Source organism: Gymnogyps californianus, chromosome 14, assembly GCF_018139145.2.
Source record: "Gymnogyps californianus isolate 813 chromosome 14, ASM1813914v2, whole genome shotgun sequence".
NCBI classification, from domain to species: domain Eukaryota; kingdom Metazoa; phylum Chordata; class Aves; order Accipitriformes; family Cathartidae; genus Gymnogyps; species Gymnogyps californianus.
In genome coordinates this window covers 21,422,334-21,450,216 of record NC_059484.1, presented here as the reverse complement: position 1 = coordinate 21,450,216, position 27,883 = coordinate 21,422,334, and the positions used below count along the sequence as shown (strand labels likewise).

The 27,883-nt window shown below is 39.5% G+C and overlaps 1 protein-coding gene across 3 annotated transcripts; it reads right to left on the bottom strand.

Moving 5' to 3' along the window:
• Nucleotides 1–17: 17 nt before the first annotated feature.
• Nucleotides 18–27,222, bottom strand: RBM27 (RNA binding motif protein 27). Of its 3 annotated transcripts, XM_050905104.1 has the most exons (21): nt 27,164–27,222; nt 23,511–23,629; nt 22,491–22,615; nt 19,979–20,085; nt 19,199–19,392; nt 18,120–18,377; nt 17,324–17,557; nt 15,970–16,104; nt 13,633–13,782; nt 11,265–11,412; nt 10,821–10,974; nt 9,555–9,818; nt 9,306–9,434; nt 8,312–8,434; nt 7,694–7,768; nt 7,420–7,584; nt 6,889–6,993; nt 6,596–6,787; nt 4,525–4,611; nt 3,948–4,058; nt 18–3,306 (listed from the first exon to the last, which is right to left on the bottom strand). In XM_050905104.1, the coding sequence occupies exons 1-21, from the start codon at nt 27,220–27,222 to the stop codon at nt 3,220–3,222; spliced, it is 3,021 nt and encodes a 1,006-aa protein (XP_050761061.1). In that variant the 3' UTR covers nt 18–3,219. The 3 variants fall into 3 exon arrangements, with proteins under 3 accessions (XP_050761061.1, XP_050761063.1, XP_050761062.1); XM_050905106.1 differs by lacking the exon at nt 13,633–13,782; XM_050905105.1 differs by lacking the exon at nt 15,970–16,104.
• Between the last annotated feature and the right edge of the window lie 661 nt (nt 27,223–27,883).

The following is a 27,883-nucleotide window of genomic DNA, read 5'->3' as shown; positions in this document are numbered from 1 at the left end:
TTTTGTGACAGTTGTGATTTTTTTTGAATGGTTCTGCTGTCCAATTTATTTAAGTTAGAATTTTCTTTGTCTTTTCTAAATCTTGAACCATTCCATAGTATATCTTTATTGCAAAAAAGTCAACATGCATCTTAGAAATTCAGATTGTAATCAATAAAACAAACATTACATATATGAATTTAAATGTATAAACAGTTAGAAATTCAACAATATCTCCTATTATACTATTACACAAGTTCACAATTTGTAAAAACTATAGTACAAGTTTACTATACACCAAGAGGAACTTTATTCCTTTTCACATGATTTTGTTAAAAAAAGCGTTGTTGTCACAATAAGCAGGCAACTGTTTTCAGATTTATCTTTTCAACTCTTGACTTTGTTTTGTTCTCTTTGCTTAGGTTAATTCCACAATGAAAGGGAGATGATTCTTCGTAACAGTTACTTTCTTTTCTTATCACACACTCTTTCACTGTTTGTGCCCTAAGTTCAGACTGGTAACATCTAATTACACATCGCCTGTAAGTACACTGGCTGGTGGACACAAGTTACGTTGCCGATTACAAATTTTGTCTAAGGTACTCTCTGAAACTACACGTGAATTTCACAACAAAGCGTTGCCATAAAAATAAAGCTGTACTGTCATGTTACCTATTAAAACAAACAAAACCAAACAAAACCCCGCAAACAGTTTAATATAGCCTAGTATACCCTAAAATACAGGGAGATCCATAAGCTTTGGCAAAATGAACGTCACTTTCAAACAGCTTTCCTCCTCCCTAAACACCAGCAGTCAGATACCGCTATACTGCCCATCACTTAAATTCCCAATAATATAATAGCACGCTTTCAATACACAAGCTAGGTTCAGAGGCACAACTCGCTTTTGTGCCTCAGCGTTTAGAAATCATGTTTGGGATGTCACTTGAGGATTTATGTAAGCCTGCCAATGTGTACTGTAAGGGGGGGGGGAAGAAAGAAATCGTATGAAGCTCTCAAAAAATCATTAAATAAAGCTACCGCACTTGCTTCCCTCCTACCTCGCCCAACTCGAGCAGCCAGCGTGTCCGGGCAAGGGCAAGCGTCCCTGAACACAGTGTGCCAGTCAGGTGTCACTTCAGAGCTAAAACCATATGAAAAGGAATCCCATTCTACGTGTGTCAAAGGCTACTGCAATTTTTCTTACAGCTTCATTCATTCACTGTAATTTTCATTTTCCAAATACAAAAATACAACAATTCTTATTGAAATCTATACGCTGGTAGTTTTAGTACACAAAAAAGCAAAATATTTACAAAATTATACAGTTTAAGAAAAAACTCTGTACAAAAAAATATATAAATCCTTTTGTTCCCTCTATCATTTTTTAAACTGTCAGGACTCAAATATGTTGGCTGCAATGGATTTTTCAAAATATACACTGACTGAGCCACAGACATTAAAAAAAACATTAGAGATGATGGGAGAAAAGCAAGACATTCTTCTAAGTATGTAGGATTCGTTTCCCCTCGTTTCTTCATGCCTGTAATTTAGCCTCAGTATTAGCAGGAAAAGTCCTAATTATATAAAAGGTGAGGTTTCAATGTGAAGAGACAGAATACTGAAAGACATATTCCCTTCAACTGACAAGGACACAGAAAATCATACTGTTCTGACTTTTGATACACCACCACGGCAAAAGGATAACAAAGTTAGAGGAACTGTTAACCCAAAGGCATGCTCAGCTACATGTCACTAGCCAAGTTCAGAGCCATGGTAATTTAAAGGTTCTGATGTATATTTTTCTTCGGTCGGGAACTTGCTGGGAAATATACTGGTAAACTAATTATTCAAAAGAGGAGAGCATTTTTGCACCGACATTCTGTTTATTTTGTATAGAAATGTACATAAAATGTACTGAAAAGTGTACGGTACAAATGGACAGTGTCAAGGAAAATGCTTACTAGATAACACGTTCATGAACGGCAAGAGCCGTGTAACAGTTAAGATACATGGCTCAAGTATCCGAACTTGTTATCCTCATTTCTGTCATAATACACACCGCTTCTGGCGTGTGGGGGTGTGTGTGTTTTTAAAATGGTACAACAATAAGGCAACCGAGAATGTAATGGTGTTCATCTTAAATGTGTCTGAACAAAACTACACTTGGAGATAAATTAATCACCTTCCAAAACCAGCTCTGAACACTCCTCTGAAGACTTACCACTGAAAGCACTGGTTTAACGCCAGCCTTTGAGCAGGACACTGACATTCTGTTGGCTAAAAAGCATTCTGCTCTGAACGCTTCATGGATTTGGTTGGGACATGAACAAACAGTTGGTAACAGGGAGAGGAGGAGGAGTTTCTACTGGTAGGCGGTTGCCAGTTTAGTTGTTTTACTTTTTGAGGAAGTATGAAACTCATTACATTCATGCTCACAAATACTGAAATGCAGTAAACAAACAGTCTAACTTCAACGTGAACCTTATACTGAAACTACAGAAGAAAATCAACAGTGAGTGAAAATTCACTCAAATACGTGTCATTGCTGATGTTTTCTGTGAAGCAGAATTTGAAGAAACAGAATGAACTGGAGAATATTATAATAACACCCCGTTAAATTGCTTCTTCCATCTCCTCTCAAAAAAAGCAGTAGAACGTAGAAACCACGTGGCTTTCAAACATCCTGAAATAAATGATTTATGAATCTAGCCACAAATAATTCCTACAATAAGTGATTCCATATGAAATAAAATGCTACCCTTTTTCAATTAGCAAATGAGGCAATTTTTTGCTTTCGTAACATTTAATGAAAGTTTGCATCTTTCCCCTAACCCCATAATATTGCTAAATAAAACCTGTAGTATCTTTTCAATTATAAACTAACAAATCAATCACATTATAAAAAACCCAAAACAAGGTAATACAGGTGACACAAAAAGACGACAAGAAAATACTAATATATTTTTTTTCCCCTCTCTCTTTTTATCCTTCTTAAATAGAAAAAAATCACCACCCTGGTGAGCTTGATAATTATGTAAAAAGTTACTGGGCCTTTGGCTAGCTTAGTATCACAGCTCTATATCCGAAATGTTTTTATAACAAACTTTGCTCACTTTAAATCTTGTGGTTTGAAAAGAAAGTAAAGCTTTTTTTTGGCTCATCAACTTCCTTAAATAAATGTTTAAAAGATGTAGCTTGAACTATATTCCTAAAATTATACATTTCCAACATCAAGTTTCATCTTCTCCAAGAACGGGATTCATCCTCGTCTTCGTCATCATCATCATCATCTTCGTGCAAAAATAAATCTGAGGTTTCAGTCTCCTAGATGAAGAAAAAACATACTTGTAAACAAAGAAGTTCCATGCCGTGTCCTAGGAAACATGTCATGCAACACAGCACCAGTTGCACTTTAGATCAGGTTCTTGTTTACCCTATGTCTCACTGAAACGCACACAATTACATTCAACAAGTTTTATGGAAAGAACAGTAGCTTCACACATCAAGAAAGGAGAGGAAAGCCAAACTCCAAAGGAAGGAGGAATAAACAACCACCCACCCTCTCTGAAACAACAGTTTTCTGTCAAATGCCTAGACAGAAAAACCTTTTAAAGCTTACTGTGTTCATAATTACAGGCAAGACTATATGTAACTTATCCTACAGTGGAGCATCAATACTGTGAAGTAAAAAGCATTAAAAGAATCAGGAGCCTGCGTATAGAGGATGTGAGGTTTATTTTCATAGTTGACAAATCAACATCCCATCCAGAAAGTGTATTTTTTTTTTTCTTTTCCCTTTTTTAAAATGTGGAAAACATACGTGACTATTCAAAACCAGTTAAGTTTCTGGTTTGCAAAAACTTCTTTTATGAAATTTCTTCAGTTACCAGAAAACTGTATCCTAAAGGAGCTCTTAGCTATTAGATTCCTAGAAGAGTGATTAGGTTATTAACATATTTTCATACCTCTTCCTTAGACTCCTCTTCCTCGATTTCTGTGGACACAGAAGGTACCTTAGGTTTGTACCATGATATTTGTAGCCTTCGGTCTTTGAACCGGGATCCTTGGTTAGCAGCCTAGATTGTATTTTAAATGAACATATTTTCAAAAAGAGGATCAAGTAAAGAATTTTTAAGATCGCCAACAATGAGCTAGACCCAGTGAACATCACGCAGATGCGCATTTGAAGATCTCAAACATACAAGCAACAATCATCCACTTCAGCCTTCCGAGAGCAACTTCACTCAATCCTGAATCTGCTAAATAATGCTCATCTACCAGCAATCTGAAAAGATTAACAGAGCTCTGAATTGATCGTGACATGCAACCTTTATCAGCAAAAGACCTATGTTACTATTAAGGTAAACAGGAGATATTTCCCCCTTTAGTGACACTATATGCAGTAGCAACAAATACCCACACTACCTAGCTCAAACTAGTGGGATCAAAGCCTGCTAAATTTTAAAATACAAAGGCAGACACAAGAAGTTAAAAATTCTTATTTTAGAACTGTGAAAAAAAAATATCCATTATTGTACTTACATTCTCAGCTTCTGAGCGAGATTTAAAAGTTAGAACAACACTTAATGGGGAATCCTCTTCTTGAAGGTCTTCAATATCTCCGAATTTCTATGAGAGAAAAATTGATTAGGAACAGCAGTAATATTCTCCTCCAAAAACATGATCATCATGTGCTACAACTGCAGTGTACTGAAGCGCCACTGAAACCTTATTTTTTGGACAGAAAAGTGAGAGCCAAAGAAATCTCAGCTGCATCATCCAGCAATACTGCAGCATTTGTGGTTTTGGGCAAAAGCTCAGATTTATTGTTATTCTAATAAGTGGAGCTTAATTTTGCAGGAGGAAAGGAAAGAAAGTGTATTGATTTATAGCTCAGAAGTGAATTCAAAGAATTCACTATTTCCCTTATTCTTTTCTGCCCTTCATTATACTTCTTTAGACCTGTTAAGCAAGTCCTTTAGAGCTCATTAATTTGCAAAAGAGACCTCAGTAATAGGAATCAAACTTTGCTATAGAGCTCCTGAATACGTTCTGTAAGTATACTATTGGGAGGAGGAAAAAATATAATCTAGTATGGCTAGATTAACAAGAAGTTTGCATCTTTAGAATTTATATACTGCATAATGGTGAAAATTGGAATGACCAGAGCAATGATAGTTAAATAGTAAAAAAAAAAAAAACAAAACCCCAAAACAAACAAAAAAAGGATTTATGCATAGAGTACGAGCAGCACAAAAGAAAATTGCAGTCAACTTTAGATTTAATATGAATAGCAGAAGAAAAGGAGTTTAAAAGCCAGTAAGATAATAGCTTGAGTAACAGCATTAGTTGTATGTAAAAATTTTTACTGGTTTTAGCAGCTAAGGACGGCTAAAACTTTCAAAAACATGAAGTCTCTCAGAAATAGAATTAAAGCAAAGATCTTTTTAAAAAAGGCACTCTGGTCCCCTCTTAGGACTTTTCCCAGGGTTCATGGCACTGTTATCATACCATAAAGCAGGTTGGTTTTTTGATCAAACCACACAACATTTTTCACTGAATTTACCTAGTCAAAGCAGTAGTAGTGGCCTCTAACCTTCTGACAAGCAATGAGGCCAAAGCAGAGAGTAACACTTCCCCAAAGAGCAAAGCTTACCCTACTGTATGAAGAACTGTAAAGTTCTCTGTTCCCACTCAAACCAGAAACAAACAAGCTTTCAGATTACCAGAGAGAACCATTACTCGAGAACCCTACTGCTTTTCTGTATCCAGCTCTAAAGGGTAGGATTCTACAAAATTAGTTTTCCATATCAGTCACTTGCTTTGCACAGAGCATCCAGAAATACCAAACTGACTTGATCAAGCTTAGATTTCATGCTGGGTCTACTTACGAAGCATTACATGATCTCTCTGAGAGGCTTACGAGCTTTGCACATGAAAATATTTCGTTCTGGAAAGAGTAACTGAGGGAAATGTAAAATCAGTTTTTCCTTTATTACGTTAACTTAGTTATGATGCTAACACATCTGTTAACTTGCAAACTAGCAAGCTACTTGTTCTACCATAAGTTCGTAAACAAATTTAACTACTTTGAAATTGATGTCCTGTTAGCAAAACAGTGCTTTGCTTCTTGAGCTAGAGAGAAACAAGATAAATGGTATGAATTGCTAATCTGAAAAATAATTCGTAAACAGAGAGGCTGATAGGTATTTTTCAGCCTTCTAAAGTCTGTTTTAAACTACTTCAATGCAGAATTAATAAGAGTAAGCTATTTAGCTTTGCCCATTAAAAGAATGCATTGGGCAACTATTGTAAAGCAGCTATAAAAGACATTACATTTACACTCTTGATAACTCTCAAAACTGTTTGCTTATCCATAGCCTGTTCCATGAATTCAGGATGAAGTCTTTGATTTGTTTGCACTAACAGAAACAAAAAGACTTGCATCTTCAAGAATTTGGAAAAGAAACAGCTATTTACAAAGTTCTTAGCACGCCTCTCTTTGCAAGTAAGCACACATCCAGGGTATCGGTTACCTACTTAATCTCAGATTTAGTTTGGCCACAATTCTCCTCTTCAGGTTTTTCTTTTTCTAATGTGACCTCATACTTACAGAGAAGTGCTGTAACAATTCATCTTTCTCCTCTTCAACAAAGCCTCCAACTGTTAGTGCTTTGGGACGATGATCCACCACCATATGATTCAACATGCCCCTTCCTCTCCCACCACGACCCCGTCCTCGTCCTCTTCCTTGTGCTGGCACTGTCTTTCCTCGACCAACAGGCAAAATGCCTAAACGGGCAGCCTGTTTAAAGAAGGCAAATCATGTACAAAGCCATCCTCAGTTTGAAAGGATTTAAAACGCTTATATATCATAAATACATTAAAAGCATCAATCCACCTCACCTCTACTTGTAACTGATTTAGCTTTTTTCGCAATTCAGTTGTGTCTTCTCCAGAAGAGAGTCTCTTATGAAAGTCCAGCTCTGCATCTAGAAGTTCCTTTTGCGCCTTAGAGAAAAAGGGACAGAAAGAGAAAATGGAAGGGAAAAGCAGAACTGTAATGCGTGCTTTTAATGTTTTGTTCCACTTCTTCAGCAATACGTTTATGTAAACGATCTAGACAGACCAGTACACAATATCCATACTTTCCCCTAAACTCAGTTTGTTTTAATTGCCTCCGTGCCCCTCCCCTAATCCATTTTTTGAAGGACTCAGAATTCTCTGCTTCAGAACTGGAACAAGCTTGAATGAGCTACATGCAAAACTAGGTCATCCGAGTTCCTTAAAACCATAGCTTGCTTGCCCATGGTTATCACTCTCAAATTCAAAATACTGCTTGGAAGTGTTCTGATCTAATGTTGCTGCATTTTTAGGACATTAATATTAGAAATAGTTACAAGAGACAGGTGGGCAAGTGTCTTGCGCAATAAATACCTCTGTCTTGGACTTCAATTTTGATGGTGTAGAGGTTGTAGATGAAGTTTTTAATTCATCCTTTAACTGAGATATTTTTCCTGCTAGTTCTTTTAAGGTCTTCATTATTTCTGCTCTCTCTTCTGGTTTCATGGCCTTATTTTTCTCCAGCTTGGATATCAACATCTATGTATTAATAAAAGAGCAGGGATATAAAATTCCAGGGAAAACAACACTGAACAGACAGATATCTACAAAATCAGAATGTATTTACTAGATGACATTCCAGACTTACCTTCTGGCATTCTATTTGTTTTTCTAACATCTCCTGCTTCTTTTTCCTCATGTCTTGTTGGAGTTTCATTGCCTCCTATATGAGGAGAAAATTCTTTCTATCAGTAAAAAGCAGTCTAGCATTATATGTACTCATATATATCATATTTTCTTCTTCAAGCTACAGAAATGAAGGCCATAATGAAAACTACTAGTCTGCAAAATGTACAAGTATAAAGTGTATCTGATCCGGAAAAAAACAACAAAAAGTTGCTAACTTCCTGCTGTGAAGTACTCTATTAAATTTTTGCCCCCTTCAGACACCTCTTAAGCAACATATCCTACATTGTCATTTAAGTGTCTCGTACCTGCAGAGATTAACATCAGAGAAATGCCTCAAGAAAACCCAGAAAACCCACACACGACCAAACGCGTCAAGTAAGACACCCCAAAAGGAATACTCCCTTACCCGTGATTAACCTCAATGTACATTTGCAAGATAGTCCAATAACGATGACAGAAACTACACTAATGTAGAAAGCTATACAGCCATATTTGAGTTTTAAGTTGCCTATCAAACCTTTCTTTATAAAGTACTTTGATCGCTATACTGTCAGTCAGCCAATGAACAGTAAAGTACCTGTTTTTTTTTAAGGGCTTCTTGCACATCGTGAGGTTTAGACCCTGCACCAGGCTTCATAGATGTCTTTAAGTTTGAAGAACTGTAAACCATTTTTGAGTGGCTTGTAGAAGTAGGAAATGTCTGAAACAGTAAAAACACACACGCACAAATATGTAATAACTTAAAACGAATGTGATATACCATCAATGAATTTTAGAGGAATGTATTCTGTGAAACATGAACACAAACTTCCAGATTTGTGCAATGAGACAAAAAGACAAGGCAATTAAAACACATGCATAAAGGCATCGGTCTAACAGTCAACTTGCTTGGAAGCAATCAGCTTAAATGCTTGATAAAAGGATTTCTGCAAAAGATACTTTCTTTCCTTCTTCATCCAAAACTCCCTCTGTATCCTGATATCCACTAGGAAGACTACTGAAGCTGATCTTCTGCATCTGCATTATATTCAGCTTTGCACTCATAGTCTAACATCACGCTTTCTGATCAAATAAGGCAGCAAAAGTCACCTGCACGCTTCCTTTCTTAAAAGAAGGACTTCTCTGTGGCCAAGAACACATGCTGCACTATGATATCGGTGTGAATTAAACTGTATCAGCTCGAACTCTATGCAGAAGTATTCTATAAGCTTCTAGCACTACTGTTAAAAGCACAGCATAAGGTCAAAAATCACTGGGAAAGCAATTACATTCACCAACAAAAAGCTGACATCACATACAGGCTGTCAAATTTGTTTACTATGAAGCACTGCCAAAAATATTTTATGCTACTTAAAATACTGATACTTTGTTTCTGAAGTCATTGTCCCTATTTTATATAAGCAGCTAATGAAACTAGGAAGAAATGATTGACCATGGTTGCACGGAACGTTCGTGAAAAGAAACAGAACCAACTGGGAAGAATTCGCAAGTTCTATTTGCCAGGGCCTTCTCAGCTAACAGGCCAAAGCTTTAACTGAAAGTATGAAGATGGTCAGGCTTCATAAACATACCTGAGAATCCTCTACCACAGCCCCAGGCTGGCTTAAGTCAGGCTGGTTTCCACCTGCTGCTCCAAGGCGACGTTTCACTGGGACTTTATTAAGGACATAGGCACCAGATGCCAGTGGTTTATTCATCACCTGTGTATCAATAGATATTAAAAAATGAGAGATTATATACTCTGCTTTTTTGAAGCAGCAGTCATTTAGGAACACTGATAACCTTCACCGCTCAATCACTAGTTCACGACAGCACAATACCTTTGACAGATTGCTGTGCATTGTTACAGCCGGAGTTGTGGTCAGGGCTTGCTGCTGAAGGTGCAGTTGGTGATGAAGAGACTGTGTGGGTGTCTGCTGCTGCTGTTGCTGCAGCAATGGGGGCTGCTGTTCACTTTCTCTGTGCCACAGTACCCTTATAAACCGATTGTTCAGAACTGCCTCTGTGCTGGAAATCGCCTTCCTAGCCTCGTCATTAGTTAAGTACTGAATTAGAGCAGCTTCAGGATCATTCTGGAAAGCAACCTAAATAAAAAGTTCATTAGAATACATTATTTCTCAAGGAAGAAAACATCTCAACCAGTAGCAAACCAATCTACAAATAATCTGCAATAACAAGTGGGATGTTGAATGATGTTAACAGCTCAAAATACAGGTAAAACACTCTATGTAATTAAAGCCAAGTACCTTTGGGCAAATATTACACATACTTGCAGCAAAGCCTACATACAGTAAAACAAAATAAAATAAAGACTCCTCCACCAAGTAGCATCATATATTCAGAGCATTGTGAACTGCTGCTGGGGTATGACTAAAGAGACCCTAGTGCTGACTTGAAAGCTCTTATGCACTATTTCATTATTGAGGTGCAGAAAGCACCACAGCATCTTTTGGGCTAAGACAGAAAATTACCAACTTAAGAAATACAGAGGCTTCCCAGGTATCTGTCTTTTATTTAGACCTCTAACTGAGGACTTGAGGCAACTGTTTTGTCTAGAAAAATAAATGGAAATTAAATGCTATTTTAACCATGTAACTACCTGTGTTTTGCTTATATAGTGCTTTTCCCCTTCTTACAGTGCAAGGAGCACCACTGAACTGGAGCCAGTTCTAGGATGCAAAGTGGTAATAAACGGATGCATATGAAGACTCTCCTATAGCATCTTTGTCAAAATTCTGACTATGAAATACTGTAGGACTATCATACAAGACAGAAATTGTTAGGAGATCTCTTTTGAAAGTTACACACAAGTTGCTCAAAAACCTGAGTTGGTTTAGATACTGTTAAACCTGCAAGCCTTTCAAATTTAATAAGACCTCACGAAGGCAGAAGCCAACATACTTTTACAGAATTAAGACAATAATACAGAGTAGACCAAGAAAACGTTTCTTCGAATTTCATTACCTACTCTCCCAGTTAGCCTCCATTAAGATTTCTCAAGGAACGTACTTCAGCTGCAATATTCAAGAAGGCTTCAGGGAAAATAAAATACCCCCACACAGGCATAAAACAACCTTGTTTTTTACCTGAATGTTTACAATAGTTCCAAATTTGCTGAAATGTTCGTTGAGCTGTGTAATATTGTTCAATTCTGGTGGAATTTTTCGAACTTCTAATTTTGTATTAGTATACTGATTCTTTTTCAAAAATCCTGGCTTATTCTGGTTGTTATTTGCTTGCCTAAAGAAAATGAGAACAAGATGGTAATTTAGATAGGCATACATATACTTAAGTAAGGCAGCAAATGTTAACGCACATTTAACTTTTATTTTTCTCACAAAAAGTACACACTCCAGACATTAACAAAAAAGAGCTCCTCCCACCACCAAATATTTAGTCTCCGTATTATGTGGACACAGATTTTCCGACCCAACCAGCTCAAATTACAGGGACTAGTGAATAGCAATATTCACAGCATTGATAGCAATAAAGTGCATTCCAATTAGTCAACTGCAGTTGTTAATTCTTACTTTCCCAGCCACGGTTTCTTTAACGGTGGACATTCCATGCTACTTGGAGATCTTTTCCTGCTGTCTGGTTCAAGAACAACTCTAGTTACATTGCTGCTATTATTTGTAATGGGAATGGGAGGTTCAGTCTGGATGATAATGTTGGCAGCTGGAGGAAAGGAAAGGCCTGTGTTATTCACCATACATCAACGGAGACATCGGAAAAGCTTTCACTTCAAGAGCAAAATAGGATTGACTTTAAAAACATAAAAATTAGGAAGACTTTATCAAGTTGGTCAGTTTTGTTTATGAAGTTACTTCAGAGATCACTTGCTAGCCTAACTAAACAATTTGAGGAAAACAAACATTTAGTCCAGCCAGCAGGGATGAGATTTTGACCTTTAAGATTAGTATTAGCTTGAAGAAACAAAGCTAAAACTCCATCTTTCAGGTACTGAAAATTCAGATTAAGAAGGAAAGGAAAGGAAAAAAAAGGGGGGAAAAAAGGAAAGGAAAAAAAAAGGGGGGAAAAAAGGAAAGGAAAAAAAAAAAAAAGGGGGGAAAAAAGGAAAGGAAAAAAAAGGGGGGGAAAAAGGAAAGGAAAAAAAAGGGGGGGAAAAAAGGAAAGGAAAAAAAAAAGGGGGGAAAAAAAGGAAAGGAAAAAAAAAAGGGGGAAAAAAGGAAAGGAAAAAAAAAGGGGGGAAAAAAGGAAAGGAAAAAAAAAGGGGGGAAAAAAGGAAAGAAAAAAGAAAAAAAAAGGGAGGAAAAAAGGAAAGGAAAAAAAAGGGGGGAAAAAAGGAAAGAAAAAAGAAAAAAAAGGGAGGAAAAAAGGAAAAAAAAAAAAAGGAGGAAAAGAAACAAGGCTAAGTTCCCAGACTTCAGGTTACAGTTCTGCAACGTGGCATGGGCTGAATAAACAACCAACTTTCCCTGTATTAACCCCGACAGTGAAAAAGCAACCTAGAACCCGTTCCTCCCACTGCTATCCCCTTGTCATCCCTCCATCCAGTTTTCAGCAACAAACTGTTAATTAAGCACAACTATGGCGTGAAATTATACTCTCGGAGACATTAAAGTTTGAAGCAACTTCTACAAACACAAAGCTAGAGCACTAGATCACAGTTTGCCAAGTATTTATTTACAACCTTTTTAAGATTATGCTATTGCTGTTAGTCTCCTGTGTATGCCAAATATTCAACTCCTAAAAAGAAGTCTGAGTTATAAGTCAATTTTCTATGGCTTTTGTATATGCCAGAGCTCTGCTGATTACACTGGTGAGAACAAAGACTGGGCATTTTTGGGCATAGTTTTAATCTTACTTTGGAGGATGATTTTAGGGTAAACCTTTCACACACGTGACAAAGACAGTAAAACAAGTGGTCTGAAGCACCACTGCTGAACACTCACCCATGCCTTACAACTGGAATGGGTTCTTAGAGAGAATCTGAGGGCCAGCAATAAAGCCCCAACCCTGCCTTTATGATGTTCATTAAGATGAAAACAGCAACAGCAATTTCTGCAATAATATTTAACCATATTCTTTATAGGATGAGTCACTGGAAGGAAATATTGAAAAAAAAATCTTATCTACTGAATAAGAAACACTGAAGTGTAACAGTAAACACTGAAATTTAACATCTTTTCTTTTAAGGATCGGGGCGGGGAAAGCAGGAGGGAAAAAGAAAGTTATGCTAACAGAACAAAAATTTCTTTAAAGAGCCTTGACTTGTTCTCTCCCCTAAAAGATATTTTGTACGTGTCACCACTAAGAGACTACATCCACATCCATCCAGTTAAGGATTCAGAATTACTTAAATGCAGACTGGGATTTCCACGGGCTAGGAGAATTAGAATGCTACCTGCAGTGTTCATTTTAAAGAGAACATCTGGCTGACAGAGTCAGACCATCAAGTACAAAACCACGCCACGATAGTTCCCCTCTTCACTACCATCACAACAGCCGAGGCAAGTGTTGTAGATCATCACCTCTGTGCCCCAGGTCCTAAACATACCCTTGGCAAATCAAAAGCAGTCTTCAGACTGTACTGATGCTTAAAGCCATCTTTCTGTACCGTTTTTCTTTCTAGAAGCACCCAGCACCCGAAAAGTGCCTTCACAGGCTAAAGAGGAATAAAAACCCAACCAATCAAACAAACAAACAAAAAAACCTTGTAACATTCCCAAGCAAGTGGTTATTTTTAATGAAAAAGGCTGCTTTGACTTTAATATGGTCATATTAGCATTTTAAAAAAGGCAGAGATGTCTGAAAATTGCTCTGAAATACTAGATCAGTGAGAAAAACTATTGCTTTCAGCCTGAAAAAGGGGAAAATAAGTGTTGACGGTCTTGGACAAAAATAGCAACAGCAATGACTAGAAACCCTTCCTACCTCTTGGATTTGTATCCATCTCCCCAGATGTTAGGCCAATTAGATTTGGACGCTGCGTTTGTGCTCTTGTAAAGAACTGTCGATACTGAGATCTACCAGCACTGGTAATACTAGGAGCTTCAGGGTTATAGCCATCTGGCTCATATGTATCTATAAAAAAAGGAGAGAAATGAAAGAATTTTTCAAATGAGTTTAAGACTCAGGTTTAATTTTCCTTTAAGGAAATGCACGGATGTCCAAGAATCAGAAGTTGTTTTGGATGAAGAGAAGAGAGAAAAGAGGTCGTACAGCCCATGTGTGTAGCCATTTAAAACCCTCAACTGAACTTCATGCCCAAGCCGATTTGGGCATATTCTCTTTTGTTTTCTAATCTGATTGTTACTGTTTGTCAAAAGCACATAGGTCACAATAATTGAGTATTGCTGATGAGCTGCCGGAAAAAGGAATGAGGTGCCCATATGACAACCTTCACAATGTCTGGCAGTGTTTCAAGGGGAGCAACAAAAGATTTAGTTTGAGCATTTATTCTGTAGGGCCTAAGATGCAAAGAGATCTTCAGTCTTTGCTGCCCAACAGTCTAGTTTGCTTCAGAAAAGGATTTTTGGGGAAGAACGTAATTAAATGATTCCAATCAAAGAAAGCTGACAAATCAGGTAATTTGACCAATACTTACCTATTAAATTCTCTTAATTTATGTAAGAGTGAGATCAGCTGCCTAGCTCCAGTAAGGTACTAATGATTATTTTAATTAAAAGGGGTAACCATGAGAACACAAGATGATGGAATTGACTGTCCTGGTTTCAGCTCGGATAGAGTTGGTTTTCTTCTTAGTAGCTGGTGCAGTGTGTTTTGGTTAAAACAAAAAACCCCCATGGTTAAACCACGACAACTCATATTGTTCCTCCAGACCAAGGTCCAAATCAAGGATGATGCATTTTTCCAATCATAAAAAGGAAAAGCTACATAAGAACTAGAATGAATAAAGTCTATGCGAAGCCTCCACAGAAACACAGTACATCCTGGAACAGAAATGAATGCCTATACAAGGGGACTTGACAGACCTGAAGCACTCTAAATTTCAGCTCCTTATTCCACAGCAACAATGAAGACTCTACAATTTAAAACAGATGCCCCAGAATTTCAATACTGATGTTCTACAGTTTAGTTTCAGACTCTGCCAAGAGCTTTCATTGACCTCGCACGAGCTGAACCGCAAGTTCCTCCTCCACGATTAGGCATACGATTGATTGCAAGAGGGCAACCAGCAGTTGTTACCGTTACAGCCCAAGAACAGGACATGAGAATCTCCACAGATGTTCTGGAGAACAGAATTATGTAGCGCAACGGAAGTCAGTGATGCCCTGCGAGCTAAGACAGACAGAATCACCCATTAGAAGCAGTTCTGAAGCTGAAAGAATCAGATGGTAACATCTCAACGCCTGACAGCATTTGGAGATAATTGAACAGATTATCTAACAAGATATTTGAGTGACAGAAGTTCTTAAAAGCATGGAATTCACAAAGCAAGTGACATGGATCATGAACTAGAGCGCTCCTTTAAATGAAATTCAGAATATTTATGTAAAAAAAACCCAGACAGGAATATTATAAAACATTGAGATTTAATTATCTTATTTTGCTCATGTAAAACATGGAAATGCCATTACTCCTTTCATTATCAAAGAAATGTAAGCCTTGTTGGATTTAAATTGAGCAATCTAGGACTCTCCCGGTATTTTGCTATTTTCCCTCATAAAAACCCACTTTTTAAAAATTTGAGCTCTGTTAAGGAAGACAGACATGTCCATTGAAAGCCATCCATTTTTTTAAGTTAGAAAGCTAGAACTAAGTTGATTCTGGGAAAAAAGATAGAAAGAAAGTACTAATGTATATGAAGACTGTAGAGACTATTGTGATACACAGCTGGAAAAAACCCACCTCTCTCATTTGTAGTAGCCAAAACCGGATAGGAATAAAGATCAAGTCAAACAGTAATTAGAGGTTTGCAGATCCATCTTTTGCCTGCTAGTGTTCTACTAAACAGTTTGAAGATGAAGGGAGCCCTTTCTTATGCAACAACCTTATTGCTTTGAGCATACGAAACCCAAACGAAGCTCCCCACAAATGATCTTTCCTTAGACAGTGACAGAACACTACTGCTATTTCACACGGTAACAGCAGGTGATGGACTGACCACAAGGAAAGCCATCAGACTTCTTTTTAGATTTATTTGTATGTACTGGAGGAAGACAGAGGTAATAATTTCTAATTGCATATCAACAGAGGAATTCTAAAATTTATGTCTCAAGCAGATTTTAAAAAAAGGTATTTGCTTACGTTCTGATACTGTATACAGTAGGTTCTGGGGTAAAGGAGGAGGTAGTCTTGCTCCTACGGGTGCAAGACTGGGCACTGCACTTGTCCCAGGCTGGTCACGATTATTTATCAAACTTGACTGTGTTAAAGGTGGTCCTACAATGACACCATAGAATAGATCACCAAGACTTGTAACTCCACAGATAAAATGTGCAAACAATTCAATGCAATTTGTTTATGCCTTGCTTTGAGCAAGGTCAAGATTGTAAATATTTACAATCCCACTACAGTAAAAGTAAATTGAGAAGCCCTGTTCAGGTAAGTTACTCTGATTCCAACATCTTTTCTCTTTCCCAGAAAGGACAAAGCTTTAAGGGGGGGGGGGGGGGGAAGTGCCTTTTCTTCCCCAGAGGTTTCTTATTGTTAGAGCTTGCATTAACTAAAGCAGCTCCTCCCTCAGCTCTGCCATGGAGAATCAAGGCTTGCTCAGAGCAAGAGATCATATCAGCAACATTCAGATTACAGTTCTAAAACAAGAACTACAGGGCAAAAGGCATTCACAGACAAGGAATTTATCTAGCTATTTTTGCTTTGTTTGCACCATATACGATACACACATTCCTACTATATGCCCAAAAAAGGACAATGAGTTACACTACACAACCTATCAAGACACGACTACAATCAGAGAGCACTGTCAGTTCACTCAACAGCAAGTCAACTCCACCCACTAAAAGGCTCATGCAAAGTTTAGGGTTAATCCTATATAAAATTATTTCTCATCCTATAGCTGCTGCTATTTGATACAACTATCACAGCATGTATTGTGTTACTGGAATAGAGAGTACTGAAACAGAGTAACCACATATCTAATATTTTATTTCTTCATAGAATTTACATTATAAGATGCAGTAAGAACAAAAAAGGCTAAACATCTCAGAGATCACTGTTGAGCTAAAATAGATCTTACATGTATCAATTATGTATTGCTTTTTAGTAGCAGACTATATAGCACAAACACAGAAATTTATTAGAACTTTTAGGAGATTAAATCTCAACATTTTTGCATTAGGGAAAAAAACAAACAAACTAGTAATCCAATTGCCAGTGATCAATCCAAACAACACCGGGGCTATTAGATAATCTGAAAGGTAACTCCCTCCACTTCCCCGCCCAATTTATCTAATTCAATTTGGAGTGCTAGGAACATCACATTTTACAAGCTGATTTTTCAGAATTATTTTGGCAATATTTTGAATAGCACATGGCTAGCAAAGAAACTTGAACTCAATAGTTTGAATACACACAGATCTTCCAGAAAGAGCCATCATTTTAACTTGGTGACAAAGAAGCACAGAACAATGTTTTGACTTACTTGGTACGGGAAGCACAACAGGCGGTGGTGCCTGTGGATGAGCTTGTGGAACTGGCAACCTCATATTACGAGCTGGACCTGGCAAAGGGGGCAGAAGCATACCCGGAGGAGGAGGAAGTCCCGGAGGTGGTGGAGGAAAAGGAATCATACTTGGCAAGGAAACTTCATCTACTACTAAAGGATCATTTCCATGATCAAACTGGCAAAGATCACCAAGTACACAAAATCCTCGCTCTGCAAAACAGGACATTTAATAATCTTTTTAGAAAAAAAACCCCTAGTTGTCAGCAATTTATGGCATCTCAGTTTTTGCTGGAATTTCTTACTAAAGAAAACACGCAATCACTGATCCAACATTACATTATCAGATGAGGTTTCAAAATAATTCAAATCAGAATAATCTTCTATAAAAGCATACAAACATACATGCGTCCATCATAAAAGCTGTGGAAAAAAGAAGTCAGAAGTACCACCTGTTTTACATTAAACACATATACTGCAATCTTTATCAGAACTGCCAGTGGTTGAAATATTTGGCAAGCATATACAGAATTGTGAACAAACTCCATATGTTCTCATTCAGCAACTGTCAGATTATAAGTAAACTGCTTCCAGTAAGACTAGTTATTTCCCCAGTAAAATATAGGTCATATATGCATCTTTCACATACAAGGCATACTCCACATGCTACTGCATTTTGACTTGCTGCCTACATTCAGTGAATACCTAAAAAAAAAAAAAAGGTTACAGAATAACTGAAACAAGGTTTGAAACTGAAAACTAAGAAACAGTTTACCATCGTAATCTCGACATCTTCTTTTAGGCGGAGGGTTTCTGCCAAATGAACTGGGATTGCTATGATTGTTATAGTAATTTGACCAGCTCTCTGTTGTGTTTTCAAGATGGTGCGCAGGTGCAATTACAGTAACAGCACTGGGAATAGATTGTGCAGAGGAATACTGTTCAGTAGATTTACTGGGAGACACAGAAACTGGATTATACGAGCCTTCAACATCATTTCTTTCACTCTTGAATTTTGACCTCTCTCGGTGCTCTGTTTAAAAAAAAAAAAAAAAGTTAGGTAAAGTCTTCATGCTTTGTTCTGTATATTAGAGCCTTGAGAAAAAGATAATACATAACCGTATAAACATTTCCTTAAGTATTCAGTATTCTGCATGTTAAACTGTTCTTGAAGAAGCTTAGTCTTACCAGTGGAATAAGAACTAAATATAATGCAAACAGGGTTTTAACTTCAGAAATCTAAACGTTTTCTTTGCAAAATGCATTAATTCCTCTACTCCTTATTCCATTCTGGATTACAGCTTTCTCTTTTAAAGTAGAAAGAGGGGGGAGAAAGCCCGAAACCAACAAACCTACCCCCCGACCTTAACTAACGTGGTCTCAACATGCATTGAAATCTGTGGCTCATATTTTTCCAACAGACCTGAATTAGCCCTAACAGAACAATGGATCACGTGGTAACCACCTTCAATTACAAAGAAACCTTCTCTAAAAAATTCACAGCAACAAAGTGAAAAAGAGGGTAACGCTATTTTGCAAAAAGATACATCTTTGGGGGGGGGGGGGGGGGGATCAACAGCTTTGTCAACACACAGCACAAAAATACCAGCTACCGATATCCACTGGTATACACCTGTGGATAAATTAAGAGGTTAGCAAAGAAGAAAACAATCCCCTTAATTGTTCTACTCTGAAGAGCAGCATCTTAATTAATAATTTCAGGAACACAAAGCTCTCAAAATTTGCTCCAACTACTCAAGGACGTCTACAGCCTGCTAGACCATACAGTATGTAGGAGTCACCACACACCACTGACATTAGATGTTCTCCTAAAGCAGCACCTTGGGTACTCACCGACACTTCTGTTTGTATCACGGTCTTTGCTTCTACCCCTACTGCGGCTACGACTTCGACTTAACCCTCTGCTTTTACTACGACTTTTACTCCTGCCACGTCGCCAGCCAGACTTCTCTCTGTACAAGTCACTCCTGTCGTAGTATCTGTCGTAGTCCCTCCATTTTCCATCATCTCTCTTTTTCTCTCTGGTTCTAGAAAAGACATATGTAGACCATGTTTATGACAAGAGAAACCAAATTAAAAAACAAGCTTGCAACAAGTTAAGATACCGTTCAACCTTCCCATCCAATTTGGACAGAGAAACACTCGAGTCAGAGTTTCCCAAATTACACAGAAAAATACAGAATCTCAAAGTTGAATCACTAATTCGTAGAAACCAGCAAGGGGAGGACTAAGAAGAATTGGAAAGGTGAAAAAGTTAGACAACCAAAACAGAACACGTTTTAAAAGTGATGTTGACACTGTGTGAACAACCCCCTCCAACCCCTAAAGATCCCCCCAACAATACTTTTCATTTATATAACAAGGGAAAGAATGCAATTGGTGACACTCCTAGGTATTAACATTCGAAAAATACCGTCATTTTTTCGCAAGAGACCAACTTCTAGCGAAGGGTTCTCATGCACGTGATCAGCATACAGATAATACATTGCAGATAGAGAAAAGCAGAGAGGAAATCACTATTTTTATGACAAATCTCTACCTATGAGGTAAAAATCCACAGCTGAAGATTGCCAAATACAGAAGAATATATTAATATTTTGGTTCAAAACTAACCTTTGTTCACTGGAATCTGCACGGCTTCTCTGTGGACTGGAATATTTCTTTTTCCTGCCATCCCGCTCTTCTTCAACTGACTCTTGAAAATTCTGTTTAAGAGACAACTACCAATCAAGGATAAGTATCACTTTTTCTTTTTTTTTTGTGAATGAAGAAAATAAGACCAAGATTTAGTTCAAGTTACAGTTAGCATCACGTATAAAAACAACATTTAAGTATTACTTGCCCAGAATATTTAAGCACTACAAGTAAGCAAGCACTAGAGGTTGTTGAGCTTTTTTTTCAAATCTTGCAGGTTTTTCTGCAGAGGAGATGCCCCAAAATAAAATTACTTTGATATTTTGTTTTTAAACAGGATTCATGAAAGACAAGTTCTCTATCCACTATCTCGTTAAGCTAGAGTAAGCAATTCTACAAATGAGGTATTTTCTGAATCTCGTAACTGAAACACAGCTAAGGAGAGTTACTTCTCCAAGTAGATACGTCACTAGTTTGCACTTTGAAATAAATGCTTTAATGCAAAAAACCGTTCACATGGTTGAATTAATCGCATTTCTTGCTGGCCTCAACAAAAGCAGTTTTAGAAGCCTGTCAGCTATACCACTACTGTAAATCACTCTGAACCCATTTTGTACTTTTGCTGCCTTTGCTGCCATTTTACACTTAGAAGTTACTGTAAATTTTGGTGGCAAAAGTTTACATGCAATAATCTTTAAAAGATTTTTTCCAATTAAAACAAAACAAAAAGGAAGGCTTCCTGCATCCTTGTTTAGGATTATCTGGGGAGAACTGGCAGAAATATTCAAGGCTTGGCTTGACAGGGCTCTGGATAGCCTAACCTAAGGCCCTACTTTCAACACAATTTGTATCACGTGATATCTGGAGTCCCTTCCAACCTAGACTTAGCTATGATTCTACACTTATTTTATTTTGTGTCCTCCATTTGCAGATATCATGTAATACACTGAGCTATATGACAAATCATCAAGGCCTTACTGGTGTTGAAATAACTAATTAATGTCCTGATCCTGTAAAGTCGTCCCATAAAGCTGTCCTAGATATTTTCTTTTGCCTTATTCCTGCCCCCTCCCTCCCCGAACCCCCAAAACCTCCCCCTTTCCGCCCACCAGAGCACTGGTTAAGTCAACTGAAGGTCGTTCTAAAACACTTTTTATAAATTATGACAGTACTTTGAGAACTGATCGGAAAACTATTAAAGTCTTGTATAGTCACAAATTATGAACTTCCATCACCAAACCTACCGCCATAAATTGTCGTAATTCTGGGTCTCATCTTCAGATAAAAAAAAGGACATCAGAAAAGAGAGAAAAAAATCTAAAGAGCAACTTTAAGTTAAACCAACTGATGAATCATGTTCTGTCAAATAAGGAGCTGCATTCTGCAATATAATATAATACAGCTTTGTTTTGGTTGACTGACAGATTTTGATCTGCAATTATTTGTCACCTTCATAACCATCAGCTAGTTTTTACTCTGAAGACAGAACAAATAACTCCAGCAAGGTCCTTCCTTCATGTCATTTTAGGCTCACAGACAAAAGCACAAATCTGAATACCCATTTAGAGCACTTGTCAGAAAAAAATGCTCCCCATGGTCCATTTATAAAGAGAACAACAGTTTTTGCTCTTAACACTGCATGACATAAGCATCCCTGGAGTGAGGGGAAAGGACTAGAATTTCATATATACTCTCTGACTTTATTTGCATCTTTCCTATAGTAATTAAAACACATATTCAGTCTAAAGTATCTTTGCAAACTGTGATCAGAGTATATGGAAATAAAGAACGTTTACTTCTATAGCAATTTTTTCCCCAACTCTCTCTCAAAGCTGGTACATTACGATGCTACAAACACAGAGAAGAGGTCTCTTCCCTTGGAAGATCACCAACTTAGAAGAAAAAAAGCCGTCTACCTTAGACAAGTGATAGCAGAGGATTATACAATACACACAGAGATGTAGACAACTATGGAAATATTACTTTGCTTTTCTCAAAAACTTGACTGTTTTCAATTTTGTCAATAAAACTTAAAAACAAGATAAAAGAAAGAACTGTTGGCAAATGAACGCTACCTCACTTTTAAAAGTAATTATCCCTCAATATAGAGGCCACCATATTTCACTGATTTTAAGTATTACAGAAAACATTTAAAATAATTTCTATTCCTCACAGAATATACAAAATTGGAAAAGGAAATTTTTGGAATGTTTTTGCTTCTTCCCCCTCTCTTCAACCCTTCCAAATCATTATCAGCTCGTATTGCCACGGATTTCTGAATACTCTTAATCTAGATCAAAGGCAGACTCTACAAAGGCATTTTAAAATGTTCTTGTCTGAATGGTCATCTTCCACTTTTCTTCAGATGCACAGAGACCGTAAAGATCATTAGTCACAGTAAAGTGGATTTTTCTTTCACATTTTGCCTCACAACTGTACGTGATGGCTAATTTGAAAATTACAGACAGGTAGACAGAAAAAATAATGTTACCTCTTCCTTGACTTCTTCTTTTTCCTGGCCTGCAGGCTTCGCTTCTACTTTCGTGGGTTCAAGAGAAGGAAGATAACTCTTTGTGTACAGACTTTCAAAAAGTTTATCTACAAAACCTGAAGTTTCTGAGGATACAGAACACAAGAAAATATTGTTACATATTGATTTAAGGGCACTGTTAGATTTACCAGAGAAGTCCCTGAAAAAAGTCATCCGGGTGGACTGCTCACAGCAGCAGTACCATCTTAGATTAATGAACGTCAGTTCCATTCAAGGAGCTGGAATTACATTTGTGGAACTTGAGGTTGTTTATTTAGACAAAGAAATTCAGCAGGTGTATCACAGACAGAAACAGAGACTTTTCCTTCAATCAGATTTACAACTTTGAAATGTTCTGAGGGGTAAGCATGATCGAAACTTATGATCAGGGAATAAGTCCACAGTTATTCCACTAGCTACAGTTAGGAGCCTCTTTACAGCAATTTTTATGAGAATAAATCATTCACAGAAGACTAATCACCAGTTTAACATCAGATCACAAAAAAATGCACAATAACTTCCCCACTGAGTGTCAGAATTTCAAGTGTTTAAAACCTTGAATTTGAACCAAATTGCTATGAGAAGCTCACCAGAAGCCTGAAAGATTAATACGGACCAGGTTTTCAAAAGTTATCAAACATCCGTCAGAGAAACTTCTTGCAGCATGACTGATACTTTAAAATATTCAATTTAAATATAAAATATATATTTCATTTTAAATATAAAAATAAGCTTTTATTTCAGAGGATTTCCTCCCACCCGCCATGAACAAGACCAAGCTACACAACTTCATCTTACAATTTTTTTTTTTTTTAAATCACAAGATCTTTATTCCTTCATACTCTGTAAGAAAGATTCAATTAATGGATAACAAGAAGTATTTTGAAGGCAAAAACAGTGCATCGTGCTTCCTCCTTCCTCCTCCTCCCCCCCAACAAAATGAAAACCACCAAACAGATGAAGTGGTGGAGAGCACAGTACCTTTTTGCAGAAAGACATCCAGCTGATCAGCACAGAAAGCTTTCAGCTCTTTCTCTGGTTTGTCCTTCTTGACTAATGCCACAACATAGTTGGCTAAGGCTGAGGGGTCTGCGTCACATCTATTGAGAGAAAGAACCATTCTTGATTCTGCTGAAGCATGCCAAAACCCCCGTGTTCGACAATCACTGTTACAGAAGAGCCACCGAAGGAAACCTGGCAACACGTTGGATCCTTTTCTGACATCGAGCACCAACACAGCTGCACTGCGATGACCGAGCCAGCAAAGGTTTTTCTTCAATTACAGCACAACATTTTAATTGCCTTGTGACCACCCCCACACCCCACCCCACCCGACAATGTTCCCCCTCTTTTGCTCCTTCCTGAGCTTTGTTTAGGCAAAGCTACCGTTCTTCTTTTTTACAGAAAGGTCCAATTCTAGGGCAACTGAGCAGATCCCATTGTTTCTTAACTTTCTCTAAGCACAGCAACCACCACCAAGTATGACTCTACAAGAATAGCAGGGCAAGTACCAGGACAGTCACTGCACAATTACTGTAAAGTATTAAAGTGGTTCTAAAGTATTAAAACATTATTACCATGAAAAGTAGTTCAGAAAGATATATCGCAAAAGCACATTTTAAACATGCAAACAGATACGTTCTGTACAGCTTAAGTTACTGTGCCTAACATACTGGGGTTTTCCTTCCCCAAGGACTATTTCCATGCTTACAAATTTTACAATAACCCTTTAACACCAGTAAAATGTCTAAAGGGGTGCAATTATTAATACAGGTTCACTATCTGCACTACCTAAGCCCTCACCTAGCTTCACAAAGGCCAAAGATAGCCAACTCTGTGTAGCAATACTCTGCCACTAATCTTTAAATTGGATATTGCTTTAGTTTCCATTATTCAGCTACTAGAAAAACAAAGTATGAACTAGACTAACAGCGTTAAATGATTAAACAATAGCTCCTCATTTTGCCTCTCTCAAAAGATGCAGATGCAAGCTGGTAGGTAGGAAGGTAGGTAGGATGCAGATGGTAGGTAGGAACCTAACACAGTTTGACAACTTAAAGTTTTTTTTTGTTTGTTTGTTTGTTTTTTTTTTTTAAGATGAACATTTAGAGAGGAGATTATGCATTTTCTAAGAACACTAACTATGGTGTCATGGTTTAACCCCAGCCGGCAACTCAGCACCACGCAGCCGCTTGCTCACTCTCCCCACCCAGTGGGATGGGGGAGAGAATCGAAAAAAACCCCAACCTTGTGGGTTGAGATAAAGACAGTTCAATAGGACAGAAAGGAAGGAAAATAATGATAATAATAATAATAAAAAAGACAATAATAATACTAAAAGAATTAGAATATACAAAACAAGTGATGCACAATGCAATTGCTCACCACTCGCTGACCGATGCCCAGTCAGTTCCCGAGCAGCAATCCGCCCCTCCCAGCCAACTCCCCCCAGTTTATATACTGGGCATGATGTCATATGGTATGGAATAGCCCTTTGGCCAGTTGGGGTCAGCTGTCCTGGCTGTGTCCCCTCCCAGCTCCTTGTGCCCCTCCAGCCTTCTTGCTGGCTGGGCACGAGAAGCTGAAAAATCCTTGACTTAGTACAAACACTGCTTAGCAACAGCTAAAAGCATCGGTGTGTTATCAACATTATTCTCATACTAAATCCAAAACATGACACTGTATCAGCTACTAGGAAGAAAATTAACTCTATCCTAGTTGAAACCAGGACATATGGAAATAGAAGGAAACAGTATAAAGTATATAGACCTCAAAACAATCTCAAGTTAAAAAAAAATAAAAATCCAGAAAACAAACAAAGAAAATGCAAAAAGCCATGCAGATGACAACTGATCAGAGAAAATAAAAATCCTCAATGAGCAGCCAATCAAGCAGCTCTACTTCAAATTAGTTTGCTTGCTGTTTCCAACATCTGATGAAAGCCATGTTAAATGTACCAATTAACAATGAAGAAACCACAAATTTACAGATTTTACAATTCTTACACACACACACTCACAAAAACAAATAAACTGTATGTAACGTATTTGGTGCTAGCACCCACATGCAACTGACTATAAACCTTCTATTTAAAATAAAGAAGATGATCCATCACTTTATAACCATTCCCATTCCTTCCTCCGTATATTAGTTTCTCTTCGGCATTACATTACACTGTGCATTACAGGAGCACGCGTAAGGTCCGTACACTTCTCCAGGTTAACCATTTTGTATTTTCACTCCTGAATCCTCAGCTGTCAGGACCCACTAGCAAATTGTATGATTCTCTGCCATGAACCCTCATCTCCAACTCACGTCCCTATAGTGCAGCTCAGATACCAAAGGAATGCTGGACAGCAAGACAGAAGGTCGACTGGAATTGGCAGTGAAGGTGGAGGAGCAAGAGTTACGCTCCAGTCTAGACAGACTTTCAGAAGGATTTGACCAAGTATCAGAGAGAACCATTATCTTAAAAAAGAAAAAAGGAAAGTCATGAAGAATTTTCAAAGGTCCGCCACTTAATGACTACAACTGAGTAGTTCTAAGGCCTATTTAAGATACGAAAATAGAAAAACATCTGTAGAAGTATCAGTTAACTACACATTGTAAATGTACGTCCTGCAAATTCAAACGGGTCTTAGTTTTACTCTGTGGAAACTATAAGGCTAGCTAGTTACTGACAAGTTAGCTTCCTTTAGCAGAGCCTTGCTGCAGTCGAAACTCCGCAGAACACCTCGCTATACCCATGTCACAAGTATTCAGTCAGCGTGCAAGGTGCTTTTCAGAAACACAGCAGTTTTCATCCCCAACGCAAAACCCCTCAAAACAACCCTCTCCCACCACTCATAAAACCAGAGCCAAACCCAGACCCCTCCGCCAAGAGCTCATCGAAGTTCCTACACGTCCCCAGCAAACATTCCTGACTGTGCACTCAGTTGTTCCAGTGGCTCTCGTTAACCGCCTCACAGTTTTGTTTCAAGGGCTGCGCTGCAGACCGACGTTACGCAGTTGGAGATTAAACTCTGACACCGCAGCCGGTCACCGCCGCGGAGCAGCCTGCGGTCCCGGGCCCCGCGGCCACCCGCACCCCGGCAAGGCGGGCAGAGGGGCTTCTGCGAGGGCTTCACACAGAGACCAAGGCCAACACGCAGATTTTGGGTCAAAAGGCCACGCTCCGCGCACCGACCCCCGGTAAATCCCAACCCTCGGCCCAAGCCCTTCAAAACCCAGCGCGTCCTCAGAAGCGCTGGCCACCGGGCGAGCCACCCGCGCGGCTCCGGGCTGGGCCCTGTCACCTCCCGGGGCCTCAGGAGACGGGGCTGCCCCGGGCTCGGGGCGCAGCAGCGGCGGGGCGCGATGGAGGGCAGGCGGGGCAGGGCCCGGCGCCACACCGCCTCGCCCGCGTCCCGCGTCCCGGCCCCACACGCAGCCCCGTTCCGCGGGGGCCGGGAGCCCGTGGAAAGCGTTGCCCGCCCCGGCCTCCGCGCTCACGCCCCCCCCCCCCCCCCCCCGCGGGTGCCCACCCCGCCCCAGCGCGGAGCCGCCTCTCCTCACGGCGGGGACCAGCCCTGCCCCTGCCCCGCCGCCACACCGCCGCCCGGGACGGCCCTGGCCCTGCCCCCGCCCGCACTCACATCGGCTCCAGCAACTTGGCCAGCCAAGACTTGAGAGCGTCCACGTTCTCTATGATCATGGTGGCCCCGCTGCTCCGCCCGGCTCTGCTCTACACCGCCGCCGCCATCGCCGCCGCCCGGCCCGGCCCGGCCCGCTCCCCGCAGCAGTTGCTCGCCCCGGCCCCTTCCCCCCGCCGAGGCCTAGTACAGGAACTAGCCACCAGCCCGCAACGCAACCTGCTGGGCATAGCCGGGGCGGGACTAGGCCACCGCTCACCAATCAGACGGCGGCGCTCGTACTCTACGAGCCAATAGCAGCCGCGAAGAGCCCGTCCCGAAGGTCAGGGGAGAACCAGCGCGCTAGGTCGAGCGAGCACATGAACCCCCGTGCGACATCTTTGGGGGTGCTCTTAAAGGGGCAGCGTGCCTCGCCGCCCGGGCAGCCCGCCGAGGTGGCGCCCCCAGCGGCCCGGCGGGAGCTCCGCGGCGCGGGGCAGGTGGATTTATTTTATTTTTCGCCCCTTTTCCGAGGTTTCCGCAGGGGAGCCCCGCCCGGCAGTGCCGCGAGCTCGGGCCTTTGGGCTGGCAAACTGCCCCGCAGTGACGGTCTCCCGGACGTGGGTCGGTAGCGAGGCCTCTGCTGCGGCCCCGCTCCCTGTGCGCGGAGGCCCAGCGCCACGCGGCTCGCCGGGGCGAGCACAGCACGGGCAGGCCCGGCTGCCGTACCGGCGAGGCCCACGA

Bases quoted from the DNA above. Each gene is read 5' to 3' on its own strand.
- RBM27 (XM_050905104.1), bottom strand. From the start codon at position 27,222: ATGATCATAGAGAACGTGGACGCTCTCAAGTCTTGGCTGGCCAAGTTG. The intron at 19,393-19,978 runs GTTAGTTTTGAA...TGTCTTTTCTAG, and splicing joins GCAGATTCCAGTGAACAAAG to AACCAGAGAGAAAAAGAGAG. The intron at 11,413-13,632 runs GTAGGAAGGGTT...CCTTTCCTCCAG, and splicing joins GATGGATACAAATCCAAGAG to CTGCCAACATTATCATCCAG.